General features: G+C 41.2%; 1 protein-coding gene across 2 annotated transcripts in view; it reads left to right on the top strand.

Annotated features, from left to right (window-relative positions):
- SDF4 (stromal cell derived factor 4) overlaps positions 1-23871 on the top strand; it is a 40157-nt gene continuing 16286 nt past the window's right edge. The window contains exons 1-5 of one of the 2 annotated variants that reach the window (XM_038376423.2): positions 1-293; positions 3323-3397; positions 4613-4977; positions 16425-16561; positions 19030-19143. In XM_038376423.2, the coding sequence (XP_038232351.1) occupies positions 4670-4977; positions 16425-16561; positions 19030-19143 (559 nt within the window). In that variant the 5' untranslated portion in view covers positions 1-293; positions 3323-3397; positions 4613-4669. The remainder of the gene's footprint in view (positions 294-3322; positions 3398-4612; positions 4978-16424; positions 16562-19029; positions 19144-23871) is intronic. The other variant, XM_038376422.2, reaches the window with a different exon arrangement.

Here is a 23871-nt window from a genome sequence, read left to right as displayed (position 1 = left end):
CGCTCTTTCGTGGCAGTGCAAGGGTGTGCGTTCCTCTCAGGAGAGCGACGTCTCCGTGCGTGTAGCCCCCGGACCGCGGCCCCGCGCTGTGGCTCCTTCCACCCACTCAGGCGGGGTGGGACGCCCCGGGGTCCTTGCGTTAGTGTTGAGTGGCGCTTCCGGTTTCCTGTCCCCCTCTCAGCAATCGCTGCCTGGGGGGGGGGTTTCGGAGGAGGGTCGCGCAAGGGAGCGGAACCGAGGGGCCCGGGCCGGGCCGGGCTGGGCATGAGGAGCCTGGCCGCTTCCCCGCACAGGTACCGGCGTTGGCGTGGGCTGCCTGCCGCGGAGCCCCCCCTCCCCCACCCCGCGCTTGCGGCGGGTTGGGCGAAGGAGAGGGGCTGGGAGCCCTGAGGGGCTGGGGGGAGGAAGGGAGCTGAGTGTCTCTGTACCCCCCTGGGGTGGGGGTGAGGGGCCTACACACCGGGGCGGGGGGGGCTGCGCTGGGACCTTGAGACAGAGGGTGGATGGAGACTTGGGCTCTGGAGATGGCCGTGTGGGTCAGGGGGGGCAACGCTGGTACCTGGAGGTGTCAGGGGCTCCTTGCTCCCCTTGTCCCTCGACGACCCTCGTCCGTTCCTTTCAGCTCCCTTCCCCCCGGCGTCTCTCCTGTCCCTAGTTGTGTGTCCGTGCACGTGGCTCTTACTCCCGGGGGGGAATTCTGCGCCCCCCCCCCCCAATATGACACATTCTGTGCACAGTTTTTTTTAAAAAATCTGCCTCTTTTATTTGTCAAAATGACCCTATCGAATCATGCCGGATTCAATTGTTTTGGTAATTTATTTCAGAATACCTGTAACAATGCCGATGGCGACATTCCCCTAGGAGTAGAGAGTTAAAGAAACCCCTACGCCAGCCCAGTTCTTGTTTCTGTGCCCCCGCTCCCCTAGATCCCAGCTTGGGGGGGGGGCAAACACTCTCCCCTCCCCAGTGCTTCGTTTGTAATGAAAGAGGTGCCGGGGCTCAAACAATTTTTTTTTTTTTACTTTCAGAGTAGCAGCCGTGTTACTCTGTATTCGCAAAAAGAAAAGGAGGACTTGTGGCACCTTAGAGACTAACCAATTTATTTGAGCATAAGCTTTCGTGAGCTACAGCATCCGATGAAGTGAGCTGTAGCTCACGAAGACTTATGCTCTGATAAATTTGTTAGTCTCTAAGGTGCCACAAGTACTCCTTTTCTTTTTCTTTTTTTTTTTTTTTTTTTACTTTCATAACTGATGCAGCAAGCCCAGAGGTGCGGGGGCTATGAAATGTGGAGCCTAGAGATGCCAGCACTCAGCCCTGACACAAATTAAACACAACCCAGCTGGGAGATGCCCCCCCCCCGGCCCAGACACCTGTACTCCCTCCCCCCAGAGCCCATCTGCCTGCCCTGTCTCCACGCTTACTCAGGGATACAGATGGAGAAACAGCCTGATGCTGGATCCGAGGCTTGAGTTTCCTACACACGGCTTCCTTCCCTCAGGGAATTCCTGGAACCCTCCAGCTCCCCCTTCCTCCAGCAATGTCTACTGTTTGCCAGCTGGGATCTGCTGGGTCCAACAGCCCCTAGTGGTGGCCAGTAGCTATGCAGTGCCAATTCTGCAGGGGAAAAAGGAAATTCTGCATAGAGCACTGATTTTTGTGCAAATTCTGCACTTCACAGTGGTACAGAATTCCCTCAGGAGTAAGTGACTGTATGCAGTATGTACAGTCTGTGCATGCTGACAGCTTTTCCTCAAGTTGTTGCTGTATAATTGAGCTATTGGGCGGGATGGGGCAGGGGAAGGTTCAATAACAGAGTTTGGTAGAAAGTGGGGTTAGCCTGCAAAATGGGAAACTCAAAATGGTTCAATTCAGCTTTGTAAAAATGGTCATGAAAATGTATCAGCCCTAACAGAATTTGCTTAAATTTACCATGATGATGGGACTCTGGTAGCTTGATTTTTTTTTTAATTGACTAAAAAAATAGTACCCTCTAAACAGCTTTCCCTTAATTAAAAACAAAATCATTTAACCTTCTCTCATCCCCCCCACCCACCCCATGTTTAGAAAGGTCTTTTGGCTGGGCCTGAGAGTAATAATAATAAATGTTATTGGACTCTTGTTCCTGTCCTTCTTCTTGATGCATAGCTAGCTATTCACTTTCAATTTTGGCTTCCTTGCAGTAATTACTGTAAACAGTATTGCAGTTGCTGGATAATGGCATCCACTGTCAACAAATAGTGAAACTCACTACACACAAAGTTATGTCAAATGCACAAACCAAACAAATAAGAGAAAATATTTTCTTTTTTCAATCTCTTTCAGTTACAGTAATTTTAGGGATTATTGGTAACAGTAGATACAAAATTTTCAGATGGAAAAGTGATGCTTGAAATTGATATTATTGTCCTTTGTATAATGGTTATGGTGGGGATTTTCTCACATGTCAAAATAATAGTTCTGTCCAGGTAGGTGTGCAAACAGAAATTTACAAGGTTGATTTTAATTGTGTAGTTCAGCAAGGAAGGAAAAATGTCCTCTTCTAATCTTAATTCTGATCTTATTAAATTCTGAAACATTATGGTTGATATTCCTCAAACCTCTGAGCAAATATCCTAAGCTTGTCTGTTGTAATTATCCATGTAGATATCTATATTTTTCTTAAATCTTCCCTCAGTAGCGAATACCGCAGGTTTAGTAGGTGCTGTATAGTGTTTCTCCACTGTTTATCCCTTAAATATTTTTTAAAAATTATTACATCATATTTGCTAAAACTTGTAGTACTTTTTATGACTCTATCAGGATTCTGTCTGAAACTTACTTCTGTAATTGGCTAAATCTCCTTTTACCAGGATGTTCTAGTAAATGCACTTTTGGTAATCACTTTTTCTCTCTCTTGAGATTTAAAATGTTGTTTTAGTCTGAAAAATGACTTAAAAGACAAAAAAAGAAGCATTGTGATGTTCCATGTTCGTTTCTCACTGATTCCACATCAGATTTGCTCAGTTCTAAGTAAAAATTCTTTCCTACCTGCCAGCCCTAGAAACATTTCTTGGGAACTTGGTCATGCGTTGCCCACAAAAATCTTGAAACAGTCTGTTGTTGGCACACACTCTAGGTTAGAATCAGCTTTCTCTTTTGGAGTTGAACTGGATTTGGAGTGCTAACTGAAATAAAGTTAGTAAAAGGAGTAAAAACTTAATTCAGGTCCTGATTTTACAAATACTTGTCCAGTGAAACACTTCTGATTGTCTGAAGCTGGGAGTGGATGACAGGGACTGGATCACTTGATGATTGCTTGTTCTGTTCATTCCCTCTGAAGTACCAGGCATCTGCCACTGTTGGAAGACCGGATACTGGACCCATTGGTCTGACCCAATGGTCAGACCCTTCTTACGTACGTATATGTGTGTTTGCAAGATTGGGGCCTTAGGTCCTAGTTCTTCAGTGAGTTTTATGACCACGCAATGCCATAATCAACCACAAGTGATACTCTGTGCAGGCACAAGCATCTGCCTATATCAGGGGTGGGAATACATTTTGGCCCGAGGGCCACATCTGGGAATAGAAATTGTATGGCGGGCTATGAATGCTCAAAAAAATTGGGTTTGGGGTGTGGGAGGGGGTGAGGTCTCTGGTTAGGGGTGTATGCTCCAGAGTGGGGACAGAAATGAGTTCAGGGTGGAGGGGGCTTCGGGCAGGGGAGTGGGGTGGGTGTGGGGGAGGGTTCCGGCTGGGGGTGCGAGCTCTAGGGTGGGGCTGGGGTTGTGGAGTTTGGGGTGTAGGAAGATGCTCCAGGCTGGGACTGAGGGGTTCGGAGGGCAGGAGGGGGATCAGGGCTGGGGCAGGGGTTGGGGTGCGGGAAGCCGTAGAAGCTGGAGGGGGGCCATGGCGCTGCTTCTGGGAGCTGCATGGAGTGGCCCACGACTCTGCTTCCTGGCTGGAGCACCGGAGAGGGACAAGCCCCAGACCTCGCTCCCCAGCAGGAGCTTGAGGGCTGGATTTAAACGGCAGGCAGGCCGGATCCGACCCATGGGCCGTAGTTTGCCCATTCCTGGCCTACATGGTGCCCAAAGCAGGATGGGGGTCTTAGCAGCAAGCTGATGTGATTCTGACTCTATAAATGGATGAGATCTGTTAAATTAGACACTTTTCAGAGCAAAGCCCCATGTAGAAAACTGTTTTCTCTGTTGGTTGTGGAATGTAGCTTCATATGTCTCAAACTTGCCTGATGTATGCTAGAATTATGCCAGTAATGTAACATTTTGCATCAGCCTTTGTCATCTGATCTGTGCATGTGCTCTTGTGAAACAGATGTACATTGAACTTCTGGACATTCCCTACAATCAGATTTTACCCCTCTTCCTCTTTTCTTTTGGTAGCTGGAACTGCTTTTGCAATTGCACTACACTTTTTGCAAAACGTGTTTTTTACTTATACAATATTCATTTATTCTAATTGCAAAACTGGCTTCTGTCATTTAAGATAAGCTTTTAATGTTGACCGACAGAATATGCTGGATTTTTACTTTTAGATTTGGAACTTTAAAATAAAATTGTAGCTTTACCATTTTAGGTTCCTTATTTCTGCTTTTTTCCCCCCCTTCCTTCAGGTCATTTAATCTCTTTCACCATAATTTAATTTAATATTTTGGACAAGAACAACAACAATGATGTCAAAACAAGCCTTCCTCTGCAGTTTGGGCTCTCTCTATTTGTCCCTCCTGTTTGTGTTCCTGCTGATGGATGTCTATGCCAGGCCTGCAAATAATTCTGCCTTAAAAGAGAAAGCGGTTGATGACAAAGATGAGAATGAGATCCTACCCCCAGACCACCTGAATGGGGTCAAAATGGAGATGGATGGACATCTTAACAAGGAGTTTCATCAAGAGGTTTTTCTAGGAAAGGAGATGGAAGAGTTTGATGAAGATTCTGAACCAAGAAGGAACAGAAGGAAGCTTATGGCCATATTTTCAAAGTAAGTTATGTTATAGTGTATCAAGAAAAATATGCAACCAATCCCGCTGCGTTTATATTTTTCTCTACTTCCTCGATGTTCAGTTAATTAAACTTCTTTGAAAAACAAGCTTGAAAGATTTTTTGAAGGATGATTACAAAGAGAGGAATGAGCAACCTTGCCTAAAGCATTACATTTATGTTAGTAAAGTATTCAACTAACTTAGGCCCTGACCCTTTAAACTAATCAGTGGGGCTTAATATGTGCGGTTCTCCCCACCTCCAGTGCCCATGCAGAACCACTTTAATCAGCTTTCAGGATTGGGGCCTTAAATTGTTGTTAAAATCCACCACAGAAAATTAAATTCCTACGTGAAAAAACTTAATGTTAAGTAACTTCTTGGATTACTAAAATTGAAAGATTTAGGAGGTTTTTTTCCCCCCCCTCCCAGCTTGTTTACTTTTTGGATTTCGAGTGCTTTGGGTATAATCAGGCTCATTTTCTAGTCTCATGCATTAGTGCAGTAGAATTTTCCAAAGGATAGGGCACTGCACTGTGAATTGGAAAACATGGGTTCTATTCTGGACCTACACTGTGACCTTGGGGAAGTCACTTCATTTCTCTGTTACTCCATTTTAATCAATGTGTAAGTATATGTTGTTTAGGGCTGCTGTTGGGCCTGGGCTTACTTCCCTTCTGGTGTGATCCACAGAAATATTATCAGGAGAAAAGAAAATATTGTGGAGAGAATCAGGACTAAAGAAACTCAGCAAAAAGCTCACTTTTTACTTATAGCACGTATAATCCCTTTTTGTTCAAAAGCCCCTTGAAGTTGATACTATGTCTGACTCTTTTTTTTCCTTGTATTTTATATGTTTAAATGCTTAAATAACTCCTGTAACCTTAGTGTCTCGGTCCATCCCAAGTATTTATAAACTGAAATAATTTTTCTCCTTCTTCTTGAGTTCCTGAAGAGCTTACAAAATTCTGTTACTGCTGCAGTTAAACATATGTAGGCAACTCCCCAGAGCTTAGAAAGGGAAGTATAATGAAAGATAAGGTATAATATTTTAATTATGACACCATGGTAAACATCATTACTTGAAGGTCCTCAGACTAGATGGGCTTTTATTCTAATGTAACCAAAAAAACAAAAAATTGTAATCCTATTTTAAGCATAAAAATGTGCCCATTTTTTGTATTTGTTTATAAAGCACCTTTCGTTCTATTAGGAGAGGCTTAAATCAATAACTAGATAAATTCCTATTTTAGCAGACATTGGAAATCAGTGCAGTAAAGTGCACTTCTTGTGTAAGTTTTAAGACTAGAACATATGACGAATAAAACCACAGTGAATTGTCACTACCACTTGATGGCAGAGTTGCTTCTCTTTGTGTTTTGTGACCGTGGATTTATTTGTTATAACAGTGTAGTCTGAGTTGGTACTTCTAATATTTGTAGGTAATTCTGGTGGCAGTAAAAAAAAGATCTTGAATATGTGAAGTTTTTTTCATTTTGTTTAATTGTGCTGGAATTGGCAGGGAGGCTTTGAAATCCATTTTTATTGGAACAGTTTGTAATAGAGTATCTGGCAATGACGCAGGTATGCGTTTGCAATTTTGAAGACTGCTAATTTCCCCAGATATTTCTGTTTATCACCATGCAGCAGTTCTATTCTTTAGCCACTGCAACAGGGTGTTGCTTCTTCAGTAGGTGCTGTCAATGCAGCTCCATTGAAGGGTTTTTTGTTTTTTTTAAGGTCCTCATTTAGCATTCAGTTCTCCCTGCCAAACAAAGCAATCTCCTCCATGAAATGTCTGATTTGCAATTCCTGGAAGCAGGATAGTTCTGTGGTGGTCTGTAATCACACCACCCCTCTCATTAGAGCTCTGTGCAGATACAAAATTTGTATCCGCATCCGATCTGCAAAAATGATCTGCGGATATCAGCATCAACGGATATAAAGCAAATATCCGTGGATTTACAGGACTCGTTAATTATCATTACAAGGAATACATTTTGTAATAGTTAAAATTACACCTTTAAAATGCTGTATCACTAACTAAACTTTACAGCACTCCTGTGAGATGGTCACTTATTGTTCTACTTTTAAACCTGGGAAGAACTTAGGCACAGATGTTAAGAGGATTGCTCAAGGCTAAAGAGAGTTTGTGTCATACTGGAGAGTTCCTGGCAACTAATGAAAAGGAGTACTTGTGGCACTTTAGAGACGAACAAATTTATTTGAGCATAAGCTTTCATGAGCTACAGCTCACTTCGTTGGATGGTTTGCTTGGATCATAGCTCTTTTTCATGGTAGATTGGAATCTTGCAAAACTTTTTGTCTCTAGCCACTGCAAGAAACCCAGCTCTGAAAACGTAATTTACTAATGAAAAACACTGGTGTATCTGTGCTGTATTCTCAACAGCAGATGTCTGAAAGGGTTAACACAAAGCTTATTTTTCAAATGCTAACCAATTTGTATATTTATCCTGGCTTAGCCTTCTACACTTAAACTAAAATCATTTATTGCTAATCTGCTGTTCAACCAATCACTCCACTGACAGTTTATTTACAAATTAAGGATTTATTGTTAAATCTGTATCAGATAAACATCTGGCAATAACAAAACTGAAAGCTGATTAGCAGATTCAGATTTTGATTAGTGACTTTTGTAAATCACAAATTGCAGTCTCCCTTTGCTTTTATCTATTTGTTGCAATGGAGGCTGTCTTGGCAGGTCAAAAGCAGTTTGGCCACCTCTGTCCTGCCCTTAGAAATGATTATTGACCTAATTCAAGTGCTTTTCCACATTGTGTTCCCTCGGTGAGATCAGATTAGAAGGTTTGCCAAATTCTTTAGGGCATTAAAGAAGCTTATTTTCCAGATGTACTCCTAAAGATTTCAGAGTAGCAGCCGTGTTAGACTGTATTCGCAAAAAAGAAAAAAGAAAAGGAGTACTTGTGGCACCTTAGAGACTAACAAATTTATTTGAGCATAAGCTTTCGTGAATTTAAGCTTATGCTCAGATAAATTTGTTGGTCTCTAAGGTGCCACAAGTACTCCTTTTTCTTTTTTCCTAAAGATTGAGTTAGAAGATAAAAAGGACCTTCCTTTCACCAGGGGTAAGGAGTCTTTGGGAAAAGGAAAATGCCTCTCTTAAAGACTTTAAAAAAAAAATTACTTTTCTTTTTTAATGAGCAGCCGCTAAAATTCCTGGATCTATTAATATGCCACTTGGAATGGTACCCTCAAAGTGTGTAGCATGTTATCTAATGGGGTGATTATTGAACAAGGTAAGACGCTATTTTTTTTTCTGGAAAAGGTAACTCGGAGGTAGAGTTTTTATCCTATCCACATTCTTCTAGATAAATTAGTAACTATTGTATCTTTTAGGCGCTTACAAAACAGGCATGTTTTCAAATCTAAAGACCTGAGACAGAAATTTGAAACTCTGAGACAAGTAGGTAAAAGCAGCAGTTGCTGTATGAGGGAGTAATCTTGTATAGGTCCAGTTTTACATGGAGATTGAGATTGAAGATGAGACAGTTCCCCCCCCGCTCTCCCACATCCTCCCATGTCTTGTACAATTGGGGGATGCTGTCTTTTTAAATGGATAACTTGACCCAATAGCTAGATATTTAACTGATGCGGTCTTTGAACCAACAACGGGACTGAAGTGACTAAAGTTCAGGGGACTAGAATTTTTTTTTCCCTCTAATTTTGAGCCTGGAATTTTTTATAATTAGCAAAGTACAACTAAAGCCCCTTTAATGGACTGGTGTTTAGAGTAAACTGTGCCCAAAGCAGATCTGTCAGCTATGTTCTGCAGCTGACTCTTCTTAAATATATTAAAATAAACATTGTGTTATTTTCACTTTCTACCTGATTTTTCCCATACCAGAAGATTTGGTTGGCCTTGTCTGTTGTTCTCTTATCTGTATCACTCTTATCAGCCAAAGTGTGCTTTGATCAAGTTAATTAGGGACACAGCCATTCTTTCATACAAAATAGCAGCTGACATTTTTGTGGTCAGTAACTAATACGTTTTTGATCAAATGCAGTTTGTCTTGTGGGGTAAAGCCCAATGATGTAATTTGCTGAATATCTAATTGAAACTTAATGTAACTTTCAGATCTGAAAAATGCAAATTTTATAATATGATTAGATTTTGCACATCAACCATCTATAACAAACTAGACCTAAGAAATAAGAATGCGTGCCTATGCAATGTCTCACTGTTGTAGCTGTTCCAACATTCATACATTATGTAATGTTTAAAAATGATGGGGATGAGCTAGACACAATATGGTGAGAAGTTCTTTGTTCAATGCACCACAGCCGTTTTTGTCTGGTTGCATTTTAACTAGTTCTCTTCTCATATTAGCCTGTATGGTTTTCTAAGGCTGTGTTCCTTGTGATACAGTTTAGGTTTCTTGGAATTATATTCATAAACTTTTTTTTGTCTTTTCAGAGATTATAAAGAGCCTGGAATAGATAAGATTATGTAATTGAAGAGAGTAAGGTATTTGTCATAACAATCTTGGCTTCTGTTTCTGAGGCTACTTTCACTTAGCGGAGACAAGATGTCCCGCTAGCACAAAGTCATTCTAAATGTAGTGACTAAATATGTATTAAAAACGGACTGTTCCAGTACTTTTGGTGGAGTCACCAGGGGGTGGTGATGGTTTCTGGGTTTTTTTGGATGTATGGGGACGTAAAAGACCCCCCAGTGAATCTGGTACTAAGGAATTAAAGACTCTTCATTCTCTGTCCAATTAGTGAGAGAAAAAGCAGGGAGAGGTACAGCAAACTTCAATTTCTCCCTGTGTTGAGAGCAAAGTTATTTTTAGTTATCAGGTTCCACAGAGGAATTAACTGAGAGGGTATGAGCTTCAAGATTCAGACATACCAACGGGCTAATTGATTTAAACAGTAACTTGCCTGTTGTAAAGACTTGAGATATTTTCATAAATTCTGAAACCTGGATGTTAAATGGTCTTTTTTTTTTAAAAAAAAAAAAAAAATACTTTTTTTTATTCTTGTTATGGAAAAAGCATGCTAAATTGAATGTCTGGGTCAATCCAAAAACTCCATATTTATCTGTATCTAAAACCAACAACAACAAAAAAGTCCCCTGAATTGTTTCCTGGTGGAAGTACACTGGGATAAGGGCTAATTTTGACAAGACATCTGTCATTGAAGTCTTGGCCAAAAATCATCACTTTATGCAGAAATTCCTGGTGCATATCATAAGAACATAAGATTATCATAACATATAAACATATCTGCTTATCTTTTTATCTTTCCGTAAGAAGGTGAGTATCTGGGCACTTGGTGGGCCAAGAAATGTGTTAAGTTATTCAGTATTCAATGTGTGGCCATACCATGAATTACCATAGTCTAGACTGGATGCCAGAATTCAAACCACAAATCTCAGTTGTAAAGGGTGGGCTCTCTTAGTTAATTAAATGAAATCTGTTTTGTAGTTTGACTTTAGTAATTCCATTTCAGTAATGTAGTACATGTGGTTTCCTGTCAGGATGTCTTTGTGGTAATAACCTACCACTGTGCGTGTCTGGAAAGTGAGTATTCATCTTTTAATTTCTCATATTTTGCTAATATCTCTTGCCCCTTATAAGCACACACATTTGGCAATTGAATGCCAGTCCTTGACTAATCATTCATGGAGTCCCTAGCCAGAAAACTTGCATTCTGTTTGCTTCCAGTATGTGTAGGGGTAAGGTTGTTTCCCTTTTTCTCTTGTGAAACTCCTGAGCTCACTCCTTGAGGCTGAACATGTGGGGTTTGTACAAGCACTGAAAGGGAAGAGGCTGAACTTTAGTAATGCTTGTAAGCTCTCAGCATTTGAGGTCCATTATTCTTATCGCTCAGAATAGAAGTAGGGGAGTGGTTATGCTGGGGATTGCCAAAACCAATGGAGTGTTTTAATGTAGTAGTTAAAAAGGGCATAATAGGGGATAATGTTGAAGTACATCTGGTATACCTAATCACAATTTTCATTTATAATGTCATCACCTATCCTTTTGCGAGGGAAGGCAGATAATGAGACTATAGCCATAGCAGTGGTAGATTTGGACAATTATACTGAAAGTAGAATGAAGCTCAGGGGACATGTTAGCTTGGTTGTTGTTATGAAGTTAGACTTTTAGATTTGATGGGTTGTTTAGCTAAAAACCTTACCTACTTTGATAGTTGTCCTATTTGTCATGATCTGTGTGTTTTTAAAGTACGCTGCATCTAGAGATTTTAAAAAGTTGTCTAGCAAACTCTTGTATATCACTTTAACTGTAAATAAATGACGTTCTCATTATTAAATATTACCTTTTGAGTCTGGTTTTCGTTATCTGTATGCAATGGGAATAGTCTCGTTCTTAAATAAACTGTGTATTTAGAGTTAATGGAAATTGCTAGTCTGACAATCTTAATATATACAGCAGGAGCAGTGCAGTCTTCCCCAAATGGCTGTCAGTGTGCCTGGAAACCTGATGTGGGGAATGGACTCTAGTTATAGGAAGGGAGTTCAGTCATTGACCTGTCTGCTGAGATTGCCACAAAAGTTCAGTTGTGATGCTTTGTGATGTGGACTCCTGCTGGGTGGAAAATAGGCTGAGATCACCAAGCTCATTTCATGTAGGCTGTTGGATAACTCTCAGTTGGTGGCTGGTTTTTGTTACTTTGGTCAATACTGTGCTTGATTCACTACAAATAAACTGGATTTCTGTAAGTAAGCCTTCTCCTATGGAACACCTGTAATAAGGCCACATTTGTTCCTTTAAACACAGTATTACTGTTAATCTTTAAAGGCCTGATATAAACATTAATACTAATATTTCTTAACTATTTTTGCTGTGCATGGATAATGAAATATGATACATGTGTACTTCCTGACTATCCCTTATACCTAAACTTATTGCCGCCAGTTAAGAGTGCTAACCTTGACTGGATTTATTTGCTTATTAAGTGTAATGGTATTTGTAACAGGGTTCGTGAATTACACGGGATGTCACTAAAGTGCGTTCAGACTATGGCACAGTTATCACATATTGCAGCAGCTACCATCTATTTTTGGAAATCTGTAATTTTTGTGTGGGAAAAGCACACGGTTTAGTGAACTATAATGTAATATCATTTGTCTTGTATTTTATGTTGTTAAGAACTCAGGATTATTGTCAGAGGAAGGCTGTTTCAGTCTGACTTCTGATTCTGGAAACAATTTCTTGGAGAGATTTCTACAGAACTTATGAAATGCTACATTAATTTTTGCTGTAATATTAATGATATTTCTTGAACAAGAGGAACCAATGTATTTATCAGAGCTGATGCATGACAAAGTGTTGAAAGATTATCATCCTGCATCAGGCATTTTCCACCCAGAGACAACTGAGGTGGGTTTCTTCTGTATATTTTGTTCACTTTACATGGAAGCTTAAATTCTCTAAGATCATGTAGGCTACGGTTCTGTGGAATATACATTATTTCTGAATTAAGATCTGGGTTTTTTCCCCTTTAGCTGAATGCTTTGCTGTTGTCTTCTCAGAGCTCTTAGCAAAACTTTCTCTATTATTACTTAAATATTCTGAATTGTAGGTTGTACTAGTATCATTTGTCATCTTTGTTTGTACAGCTTTAGCCCCATGTTACTCAGTAGCTAACCTTTCATTACAATTATTGGGAATCCTTTTCAATAGTCCATTCTAAATAAGATATCTACACACACTATTATTTTGATGGTCCATTCTGCCTCTTAGATTATAAGCTCAGAGCAGGGACCATGTCTTGTTCTGTACAGTTGTAAGCACACAGTTTGCCTAAAAAATATGATGCTTTATAGATGCCAAAAGGAATATGGCCAGCCTTACCACTGGGTGTACCAACTCATTGAATCAATATGTCTGGATGATTCTTGGGAACCACAGTGGTGAAGAAAAGCAGTACCATATAGAGAACTGAGGAATGGGTTAATGGGCCATTAGATAGAGGCAAATGCAAGAATGCTGCCTTTTTACAATCACTAAATGGACAGTCTTATTTGGGAGCCATTATTAAATTTCTGTATTGAATAGAGATCGTGCAGTGACTGTAGGCTTCTGGTCTGGTCTAGTCTAATGCAACTGAGAGGTGTCAAAGTTAAGGATAAAACTTTCTGTTGCCATTTTTGTTACTTATTCAGTACCAAAATATCACACATATCATTACTCGGATAGCTTAACTATAATTATGTACAAGTATGATGAACGTATTTTACTATTGTCAGCTTTAAATTACTGCTTGCCACAGTGAGTCTGATATTCTGTGTGTGCATGTACTTGTGAGAAAACAATACAATATTTAAAAACTTCAATGTTGCACTTTTTAATACAGATGAACATTTAAAAAGATCAGATGTTTGGGTTGTTCTAACTGTAACATTTGAGTTGACATTTAAAGGTGGAGGAACGTATTAAATAACCTAAGTGTCAATGATAACATTTCTGAAGTCTTAAGATAGTGATGCAAACAGATAAAAAGATGAAGTGAAGCGTGTGTCTGTGTGCGCTTCTTAAAATTTTAACATGGGTGGTTTTGGTATACTTTAAATAGGTTCTTAAATGTCAGCAAAATGTCTTCTCTGGTTTTGATGCTCACTTACATATGGATTATTGATATGGTCAGAAAAGGGACTCTAAAAATGACATTTGGGTGATCGTATTTTATTATTTCATGATATATTAAATTTGCTTAACTGAAATACGATTTATTTTAACTGCCAATGGTGCAGTCTCATTTGTTCTCTAAAAATTGAGCAAACTTCTTGCTCTTTTATCCATCATTGCCAACAGATTTTACAATTAGCACATATCTTGCAATTTGGTCAATGAGTCTGAATGTAATATAGATTATGGTTCTGCACTTGACCAGTAGTGAAAATAGAAATATCTTGTCTTTGTCGTAAAAAAGGAAAGCAGATGTGACTGGCGAGACTCACAGGGAGCAGATGTCCATTACCTCAGTTTTAACTTTTGCAAGATCGCTTTTCAGTCAACCATCCAATAAACATGTAGAAACAATGGTTGTCTTCATGGATCAAGAGTTAAAAATAATCGTTAGACCTTCTGGATATCTTTTAAAGTCACAACAATAACATTAAAGGAATTGAGAAACCTTTTTAGAGGCCCATGCACCAAGGTTTTTCACTTTATTTTCATTCTCTTAATGACTATAGCTTTTTTCTAATAACTGGTTAAGCATAAGGGGCATCTCATCTTCCCAGTAAATGAGGGAGAGTTTATGTATTTAATAATAAAAAAATGGGGGGGAAGAATGTTTAAATCCTGAAAGTCAGCAGGAGACAAGCTTGGAAGTACACTGAATTGAGATATTGAGGTGAACTCAGAGGAAAAAAGGGTCTAGAAGGAAGCAAGAAGTAAAAGATGCTGAGACATCTGCACTAGTGAGAGTCTACAATAGCAAGCAAGTTGAAAAATCAGAAACAATTACACTTTAAGTTTAGGAAAGGTAGAGTTAGCGTAGCATGGACCATGGAGTGTACTACTGTCTGTGATTTCTTTGCAGTTTTTAAAAGCTGGGTAGATGTTGCCAACTTACAGGATAATGAAAGATGATTAAGCACCTTACTTCACTGGGAAGTCCCACTAACATTGTTCTTCACTTGAGAAGAGCAAAAAGGCTGGCTGCTGCAACTGAAGGAAAACAGCCTGGCGTACATGATGGCCATCCTGAACAGTGAAAGAAACAATCTTAAAATGAAAATAACTGATCCTATTAAGGGATCCATATGTCCACACAAGAGATCCACTTCCTGGACACTACGGTGCTAATAAGCGATGGTCACATAAACACCACCCTATATCGGAAACCTACTGACCGCTATTCCTACCTACATGCCTCTAGCTTTCATCCAGATCATACCACACGATCCATTGTCTACAGCCAAGCTCTACCATATAACCGCATTTGCTCCAACCCCTCAGACAGAGACAAACACCTACAAGATCTCTATCATGCATTCCTACAACTACAATACCCACCTGCTGAAGTGAAGAAACAGATTGACAGAGCCAGAAGAGTACCCAGAAGTCACCTACTACAGGACAGGCCCAACAAAGAAAATAACAGAATGCCACTAGCCATCACCTTCAGCCCCCAACTAAAACCTCTCCAACGCATCATCAAGGATCTACAACCTATCCTGAAGGACGACCCATCACTCTCACAGATCTTGGGAGACAGGTCAGTCCTTGCTTACAGACAGCCCCCCAGTCTGAAGCAAATACTCACCAGCAACCACACACCACACAACAGAACCACCAACCCAGGAACCTATCCTTGCAACAAAGCCAGTTGCCAACTCTGTCCACATATCTATTCAGGGGACACCATCATAGGGCCTAATCGCATCAGCCACACTATCAGAGGCTCGTTCACCTGCGCATCTACCAATGTGATATATGCCATCATGTGCCAGCAATGCCCCTCTGCCATGTACATTGGTCAAACCGGACAGTCTCTACGTAAAAGAATGAATGGACACAAATCAGACGTCAAGAATTATAACATTCAAAAACCAGTTGGAGAACACTTCAATCTCTCTGGTCACTCGATTACAGACCTAAGAGTGGCTATCCTTCAACAAAAAAGCTTCAAAAACAGACTCCAAGGAGAGACTGCTGAATTGGAATTAATTTGCAAACTGGATACAATTAACTTAGGCTTGAATAGAGACTGGGAATGGATGAGTCATTACACAAAGTAAAACTATTTCCCCATGTTATTTCTCCCCCCCCACCCCACCCCCCACAGTTCCTCAGATATTCTTGTTAACTGCTGGAAATAGCCTACCTTGCTTGTCACCATGAAAGATTTTCCTCCTCCCCCCCCCCCGCTGCTGCTGATGGCTTATCTTAAGTGATCAAGCTTATGCTCTAATAAATTTGTTAGTCTCTAAGGTGCCACAAGTACTCCTTTTCTTTTTGCGAATACAGACTAACATGGCTGCTACTCTGAAACTCTCCTTACAGTGTGTATGATAAACCCATTGTTTCATGTTCTCTGTGTGTGTATATCAATCTCCCCTCTGTTTTTTCCACCAAATGTATCCGATGAAGTGAGCTGTAGCTCGCAAAAGCTTATGCTCTAATAAATTTGTAAGTCTTTAAGGTGCCACAAGTATTCCTTTTCTTTTTCCTATTAAGGGAGTTTGTCTCATTCATGTATTCAGACTTCACATTTAGCCATTTTTAACATCCCAGGTAACTTTATAGCTGTCTCTGAAATGTTTACTCTTCAGTCAAGTAGTGAGTAATATTTTTTTTCTGTAATTAAACTGAACCATCTCACTTCTGTTTTAACTGTCTTCTGTTCTTGTTAGTGGGCAGTGAAGTGACATGTCTAGTGTTTTGGGGTATTTTTGGACTCTTAACTGTTCTCATATCTTCCTCTGCAGGGTAGATATTAATAGGGACAAAAAAATAAGCGCTAAAGAGATGCAGCGTTGGATCATGGAGAAGACAGAAGAGCATTTCCAGGAAGCTGTGGAAGAGAACAAAATGCATTTCCGAGCTGTGGACCCTGATGGTGATGGTAGGAGAACATCATTTATCTTGTGAAATAGTCATTCTAGGGCATCTAAAAACATTATAGCTAGAGGTCAAACTGACTATGGGCTGCTCATTTAATTGCTCTGAAGCACTTATCATGGGCCAAATCCTAATCCAGGAGTGGCCAACCTGTGGTTCTGGAGCCACATGTGGCTCTTCAGGGGTTAATATGCGGCTCCTTGTACAGGCACCGACTCCGGGACTGGAGCTACAGGTGCCAACTTTCCAGTGGGGGTGCTCACTGCACAACCCCTGGCTCTGCCACAGGCCCTGCCCCCACTCCACCCCTTCCTACCCCCTCCCCTGAGCCTGGTGTGCCCTCACTCTCCCTCCCCCAGCCTCCTGCATGCCATGAAACAGCTGATCGGTAGGTGCGGGGAGGGAGGGGTAGGCGTTGATCAGCGGGCTACTGGTGGGTGGAAGGCTCAGGGCGCGGGATGCAGGGGCTCCTGATGACAGGCCCAACAAAGAAAACAACAGAACGCCACTAGCCATCACCTTCAGCCCCCAACTAAAACCTCTCCAACGCATCATCAAGGATCTACAACCTATCCTGAAGGACGAGCCATCACTCTCTCAGATCTTGGGAGATAGACCAGTCCTTGCTTACAGACAGCCCCCCAATCTGAAGCAAATACTCACCAGCAACCACACACCACACAACAGAACCACTAACCCAGGAACCTATCCTTGCAACAAAGCCCGTTGCCAACTCTGTCCACATATCTATTCAGGGGATACCATCATAGGGCCTAATCACATCAGCCACACTATCAGAGGCTCGTTCACCTGCGCATCTACCAATGTGATATATGCCATCATGTGCCAGCAATGCCCTCTGCCATGTACATTGGCCAAACTGGACAGTCTCTACGTAAAAGAATGAATGGACACAAATCAGACGTCAAGAATTATAACATTCAAAAACCAGTTGGAGAACACTTCAATCTCTCTGGTCACTGGATCACAGACCTAAGAGTGGCTATACTTCAACAAAAAAGCTTCAAAAACAGACTCCAACGAGAGACTGCTGAATTGGAATTAATTTGCAAACTGGATACAATTAACTTAGGCTTGAATAGAGACTGGGAATGGATGAGTCATTACACAAAGTAAAACTATTTCCCCATGGTATTTCTCCCCCCCACCCCACCCCCCACTGTTCCTCTGATATTCTTGTTAACTGCTGGAATTAGCCTACCTGCTTGTCACCATGGAAGGTTTTCCTCCTTTCCCCCCCCTGCTGTGGGTGATGGCTTATCTTAAGTGATCACTCTCCTTACAGTGTGTATGATAAACCCATTGTTTCATGTTCTCTGTGTGTGTGTATATAAATCTCTCCTCTGTTTTTTCCACCAAATGCATCCGATGAAGTGAGCTGTAGCTCACGAAAGCTTATGCTCTAATAAATTTGTTAGTCTCTAAGGTGCCACAAGTACTCCTTTTCTTTTTGTGGTAAATTCTGGCTCCTTCTCAGGCTCAGGTTGGCCACCCGTCCTAGTCCCTTTGAAGTCCTGAGACCAGTTTCATCCTTACATTTGTATCATTCATTGAGGAGGACAATAGAGGATTTTTCTTCTCTGAAGACTGGACTGCACTAGGAGAAACTTTCTTAATATTTTCCATGATTGCTATCTCTGGTTCACCTTTACCAACATTAGTAATATTGGGAGCTCTCATTTGCTCCCACAGTCACTTTTAACGTCATGTATATCATGTAACCTTGCTCAGGGCAGGTCTAATTGACTCTATTTAAAAACGCATATCAGTATTGGGGCTTCCAACATTACTAATGCTGGCTGAGATGTGCTGGTGCTGGCATTAGCAACGGTCGGAAATTTAAAAAAAAAATCCCCAGGGTTGTCAGGGCCTTAGAGTTGGTGTTTTATTGACTTTGATTTCTTTCAAGAGAGCAGATTCAATGATAACACTGTAAGGCAAAAGCAGTATAGTTAACCAGATAAACGTAGCTATTAGATCTTTTATCACTCTCTGGGAAGCTGCTTAGTTTATAATAGAAAAGACTTAAAAGGAACTTAAAAGAAATTTAAAATGGTTGTCATTGAGTCAGATTGAATCCTTAGGCAGCCCTACCCATTAAAAATAACGTAGGGACCAAATTCTGCCCTTGGTGATGCGTTTGAGCTCTCATTGACCTCCAAAGACATAATTTTGACCCTTACCATAGGAATATTTCAGGCCTAACTTTTGTGGAAAGGAACCCTAGTCCACTTCGAGGAGGATTGGCTGGGAAGTATTTTTGCCATATCACTGCTCCCAATGAAATTTACAAGTGTTGGGTGGTTGAGTAAATGTGAATGGATGTGGTTCTAACAGATTGCAGATGTGTAAAGGGTTTTAATGGATGATTTCAAAAGAAACAAGACTAGAAGCTTGGATTTTAAAATGTTAGACTATTTTTGATGTCTGAGATATGTCTCTGTCTTACAGGCCATGTGTCTTGGGACGAGTATAAAATAAAGTTTTTGGCAAGCAAGGGCTTTAATGAAAAAGAGATTGCAGAGAAGATGAAAAACAACGAAGAGCTAAAAATTGATGAAGAAAGTAAGTATTTTCAGTTGCTGATACCGGCATATTTTGCCTAAGAAAAGCATTGTACTGCTCCAGTTCTTTGACCAGCAGTAAATTGGCTGAACTGGCAGCTTAGAAATCAAGACTCAGTACAGGACTGTTGTTCCAGCTGTATGACTGCATCTACTTTGGCTTTGAAAGGAGACAGAGGTGAAATGCCACAGAAGCTGCTGCCAAGAATGAAGAGAGGAAAGGAGCTGAACATTAAACACCATCTTGCATGATCAGGTCCTGGAGAGCCCTCTAATTCTATAAAGATTGGGCCCTACGTTTTTAGGATCTCAGGATTTCAGTTGTGCAACTTTCACCTTTTTAGCTGTGATTTATAAACTGGGAAATTCACTTCTCAATAGGATGGCAAGATGGAGGGGTGGGGGGGAGGGGAAGGCAGAATAAATTAGTTATTGTGCCCAATATATTCTGCAGCAAGTGCAGATTAGCCCAGCTCATTGTTTACTTTGAGAAGTAGGAATGGTCGTGTGAAAAAAGAAATACAGCATAGCCCCATTTATCCAATCTAATTGGGACTGGGACCAGATTGGATAATCTGGAGAATGGGAACATGCAACACTGCAGCACCATCTAGCAGCCACAGGAGAGAGTGCCTGCTTCTGGACCTCTGCGAGAGCTGGATAATGGAGGGTTGGATAAACGGAGTTCTACTGTCAATTCTTTTTTTCTGTCCTGAGCTGGGTTGGTACAATAGCTTTTCGTTTCTGAAGATTTAAGGTCAAATTCTTTGTCCAAAGTGAAGGTTGATTAGGCAGTCTCAACTTTGTCCTCGTTCATCCAGTGTGCCCTGTGATGCTGGCAAACCAGGGGACAGCTCTTACCAAGTCTATAGATGTCAGCTGAGTACTGACAAATTCATAGCTGGAAACCAGACCAGATCATCTATATGTTGCTGCGCACCCACCTCCCTACCCCTTGACTCAACATATTCATCAGCAATTTCTGCAGGTTGTCACAGAGGTCTGCCTTCACCTCATCTGTAACTACCCATAACTCCTCCTGTACCATCAGATGAGTTTTTTCATAGTCACCTTCAGCCTCTGACCCTATTATCAATTTTTCATAAAATTACACATTTTATGCACATGTTCAACACGAGTGATACTGTCAAATATTTTAAGATTCCTATACTTCAAATCGATAGGACTCAGATGTAATCTTAAACCTTTTCAATATATTTTCTTTAAATTTCTTATACATCTTAGCATCATGCTCCTCTGTATCATTAAAAACTCATCTTGCCTCCCCAGTTACTCTGGTCAAGAGGATTGGTATCCACTTATCCTCTGGAATCTTGCGGATACCATACAGTCACTCAGAGATGGACAGGAACTGCTCTGTACAGTCAGTCTCTTGATAAATTGGGCAGGCTTGCTCCCTGTGCGGGGGTATGCTCACTAGCTGGGGATGCTGCTTTTGCTGCTCCAGTTCTTTGAGCTGCATTGTATGAGCTTCCATCTGTTTCTGGTGTGCTCTCTCCTCAGCTTCTAGTTCCATGCATCTTCTGTGAGCTTCCTCCTCCACCTCCTAGGTTTCTATCTTCTCCTTGATCTGCAATTCCACCATCAGTCTCTGGTGCTCACATTCTTCCTGGGTTGCCTGGAGCATCAGCCATACCAGTCAGTAGCTGTGGCATCTGGGGCAGAAGGTATTCGTGCCCCATCTCTATTCCTTTCCCTGCTACCTAGTCAAAACGTATGCACAAAGCTCTCAGTTGCTGATTTGAAGCTATCCTTTCAGGACTTTTTAAGGGGGGTAGGGGCAAATCCCAAGGGAAGGGAAATCCCCCTGTCCACCAGGTTAAGAGGGGGGACGAGGAGTCTAGAAATAAACCTAACCCCAACAACAATAATAATAATAACAATAATAAAAAAAAAAATCTCAAGGGAGGCCAGATTTTAAAGCCCCTTACCCAAAGGCAAGGCAGGTAATCTGCTACACTGCTTGGCTCCCAGTGTGATGAAGTTAGGCTGGATAGTTATAAAAAGAGTGGTGGAAGGCAGGTATACTAGTCCTAGAATGATAAAAGCCCTTTTCCTTATAAGCTGAAAAGGGGTTACCTCTGGTCAACGAGGAACACATGAGTCCAGTTAAGAGCTGCCTGAGACCTTTTTAAAAACCCCTTCTCTTGTGAGAGAGGAGGAGAAGCAAGCTGCTGAAGGGCTAGTGGGAGTAGGGAGAAAGACTTCTCTAGGGTAGAAGGCTGCTCTCCTTTCTACACAGAAAGCTACCTAACTGCCTGTTTAGGGGAAGGACCGGCACCTTGGGGCCAATAACAAGGCTACCCCACCCCCAGAGAGGGGGTAATAAAATATATTCCCTTTTGCTTTGTGTTATGAATTTGTTTCTTCTGTTTGGCGGAGGAGTACTTGGGCCTGCCCCGAGACCTACCTCGAAAATATTGAGAAATAAACCCCAAGTGGTGAAAAAAACGCCATCCAGAGTGGGGCTGATTTACTCCAGGCCACTCCCACTATCAGAGAGGGAAGCGCTGAGCCTGGCAAAGTGGATGAGGTGCCTTGCCACTCCGGCCATATAAAATCAAGTTACCCAAAACTTAGATTCCCCCACAATTTACACTCCCAAGCCTTGGTGTTAGTGCCACGACTGTTGCCCCAGGGACAGCAATAGAAGAGGAGGAAGAGCCAGTGAACTATTTTAGGACTGTGTCTTAGGAAGGTAATGAAAAATGTATTAAGGATGCTAAGTTAAATGTCATAGATTGTAAGGGCTGGAGGGACACAGCATCCCCAAGTCACTTTGGTTAAGGAGAGTTTGGTGAGAGGAAGACAAAACTCCCTGTAAGAGTTTAAGTGTAATGCGTTGACTGAGTTCTCTGTGACTGTGCCTCTGGCTAAGATCCACCTTGAGCAGGGGAATTTTAAGGGTGAGGTCATGGTAGCATCAGGAATTTGTTTCCTGCTGATATTTTAATAGATAGTAACATTTTAGCCATGTCTAAGCAGGTTAATGTTATAACCTGCAGCCAAAAAGAGTGCTCCTCTGTCCACAGACAAAGCAGGGAGGACTGGAAAGGGGCTAGGGGAATGCCCTCAGTTCTTTGTTGAGAGTAATAACTTGTCTTCAGAGGAGGAATCTGAAAATGCCATTTCTGTGGCCAGAATCTGCTCTGAACTTAAGTGAGGCTCAAAAGGAGTTTGTGAAGGCTGAACAAGCTAACCCTTCTCTGGACCGAGAGAGGATTGTGGCTCAGAATAATACCCCTGCTGGGGAAGAAAAAAATTTTTTTTTTTTTTCCTTTTTTTGGTAGAAAGAGACATGCTGGTGAGGTTTGCAAGCAGGTAGTTGTGCCTGAGAAATACAGAGGAAAGTTGCTGCAGATAACTCATGATTGTCCATTCACAGGACACTTAAGAATGGAAAGAACCTGTGACAGGCTTAAACGGAATTTGTATTGCCCTCACATGTTTGAGACAATAAAAAATTACTGTAAGAGTTGTGACTTATGGTCAGAAGCGTAAGGGATTAAAGGGACCCTGCAAGGCTCCTATACAGCCATTGCCTATAATCAAAGAGGTGTTTACCAGAGTGTCTGCAGATATTGTAAAAAGAAAAGGAGTACTTGTGGCACCTTAGAGACTAACAAATTTATTAGAGCATAAGCTTTCGTGAGCTACAGCTCACTTCATCGGATGCATTTGGTGGAAAAAACAGAGGAGAGATTTATATACACACACAGAGAACATGAAACAATGGGTTTATCATACACACTGTAAGGAGAGTGATCACTTAAGATAAGCCATCACCATAAGCAGCGAGGGGGTAAAAGGAGGAAAACCTTTCATGGTGACGAGCAAGGTAGGCTAATTCCAGCAGTTAACAAGAATATCACTTCAGTGTGTATGATAAACCCATTGTTTCATGTTCTCTGTGTGTGTATATAAATCTCTCCTCTGTTTTTTCCACCAAATGCATCCGATGAAGTGAGCTGTAGCTCACGAAAGCTTATGCTCTAATAAATTTGTTAGTCTAAGGTGCCACAAGTACTCCTTTTTTTTTTTTTTTTTTGCGAATACAGACTAACACAGCTACTACTCTGAAACCTGCAGATATTGTAGTATCCCTCACTAAGCCTTCCAGGACTAGAAAGAAATATATACTTGGTGTGGTGGATTCTGCCACCAGGTATCCTGAAGTCGCAGTTTTATTTAATATCAAAGCTCTGCTGGTAGCCACTGCCCTATTCACCATTTTTAGCAAGTTGGTTTTCCCAGGGAAATTGTCATAGAATCCGAGAAGTGTACGACTGAAAGGGATTTCACTAGGTCATCTAGTCCAGTCCTCTGCACTCAAGGCAAGACTAAGTAATAACCTAGACCATTGCTGACAGGTGTTTGTCTAACGTGTTCTTTTAAACTTCCAATGATGGAGACTCCACAACCTCCCTAGGCAACTTGTTCCAGTGCTTAATTACCCTGACAGGAAGTTTTTTTCCTAATGTCCAAACTAAACCTCCCTTGCTGCAATTTAAGCGCATTGCTTCTTGTCTTATCCTCAGAGGTTAAGGAGAACAATATTTCATCTTCCTCCTTGTAACAACCTTTTACATGCTTGAAAACTGTTATGTCCCCCCCTCAATCTTTTCTTCTCCAGAATACACAAACCCAGTTTTTTCAATCTTTCTTCCTAGGTCATGTTTTCTAGACCTTTTAATAATTTTTGTTGCTT

The sequence above is a fragment of the Dermochelys coriacea genome, chromosome 18 (genome assembly GCF_009764565.3).
Source record: "Dermochelys coriacea isolate rDerCor1 chromosome 18, rDerCor1.pri.v4, whole genome shotgun sequence".
In the NCBI taxonomy this organism is placed as follows: domain Eukaryota; kingdom Metazoa; phylum Chordata; order Testudines; family Dermochelyidae; genus Dermochelys; species Dermochelys coriacea.
Note: the sequence above shows the minus strand (reverse complement) of the source record. Positions and strands in the feature narration are given on the sequence as shown.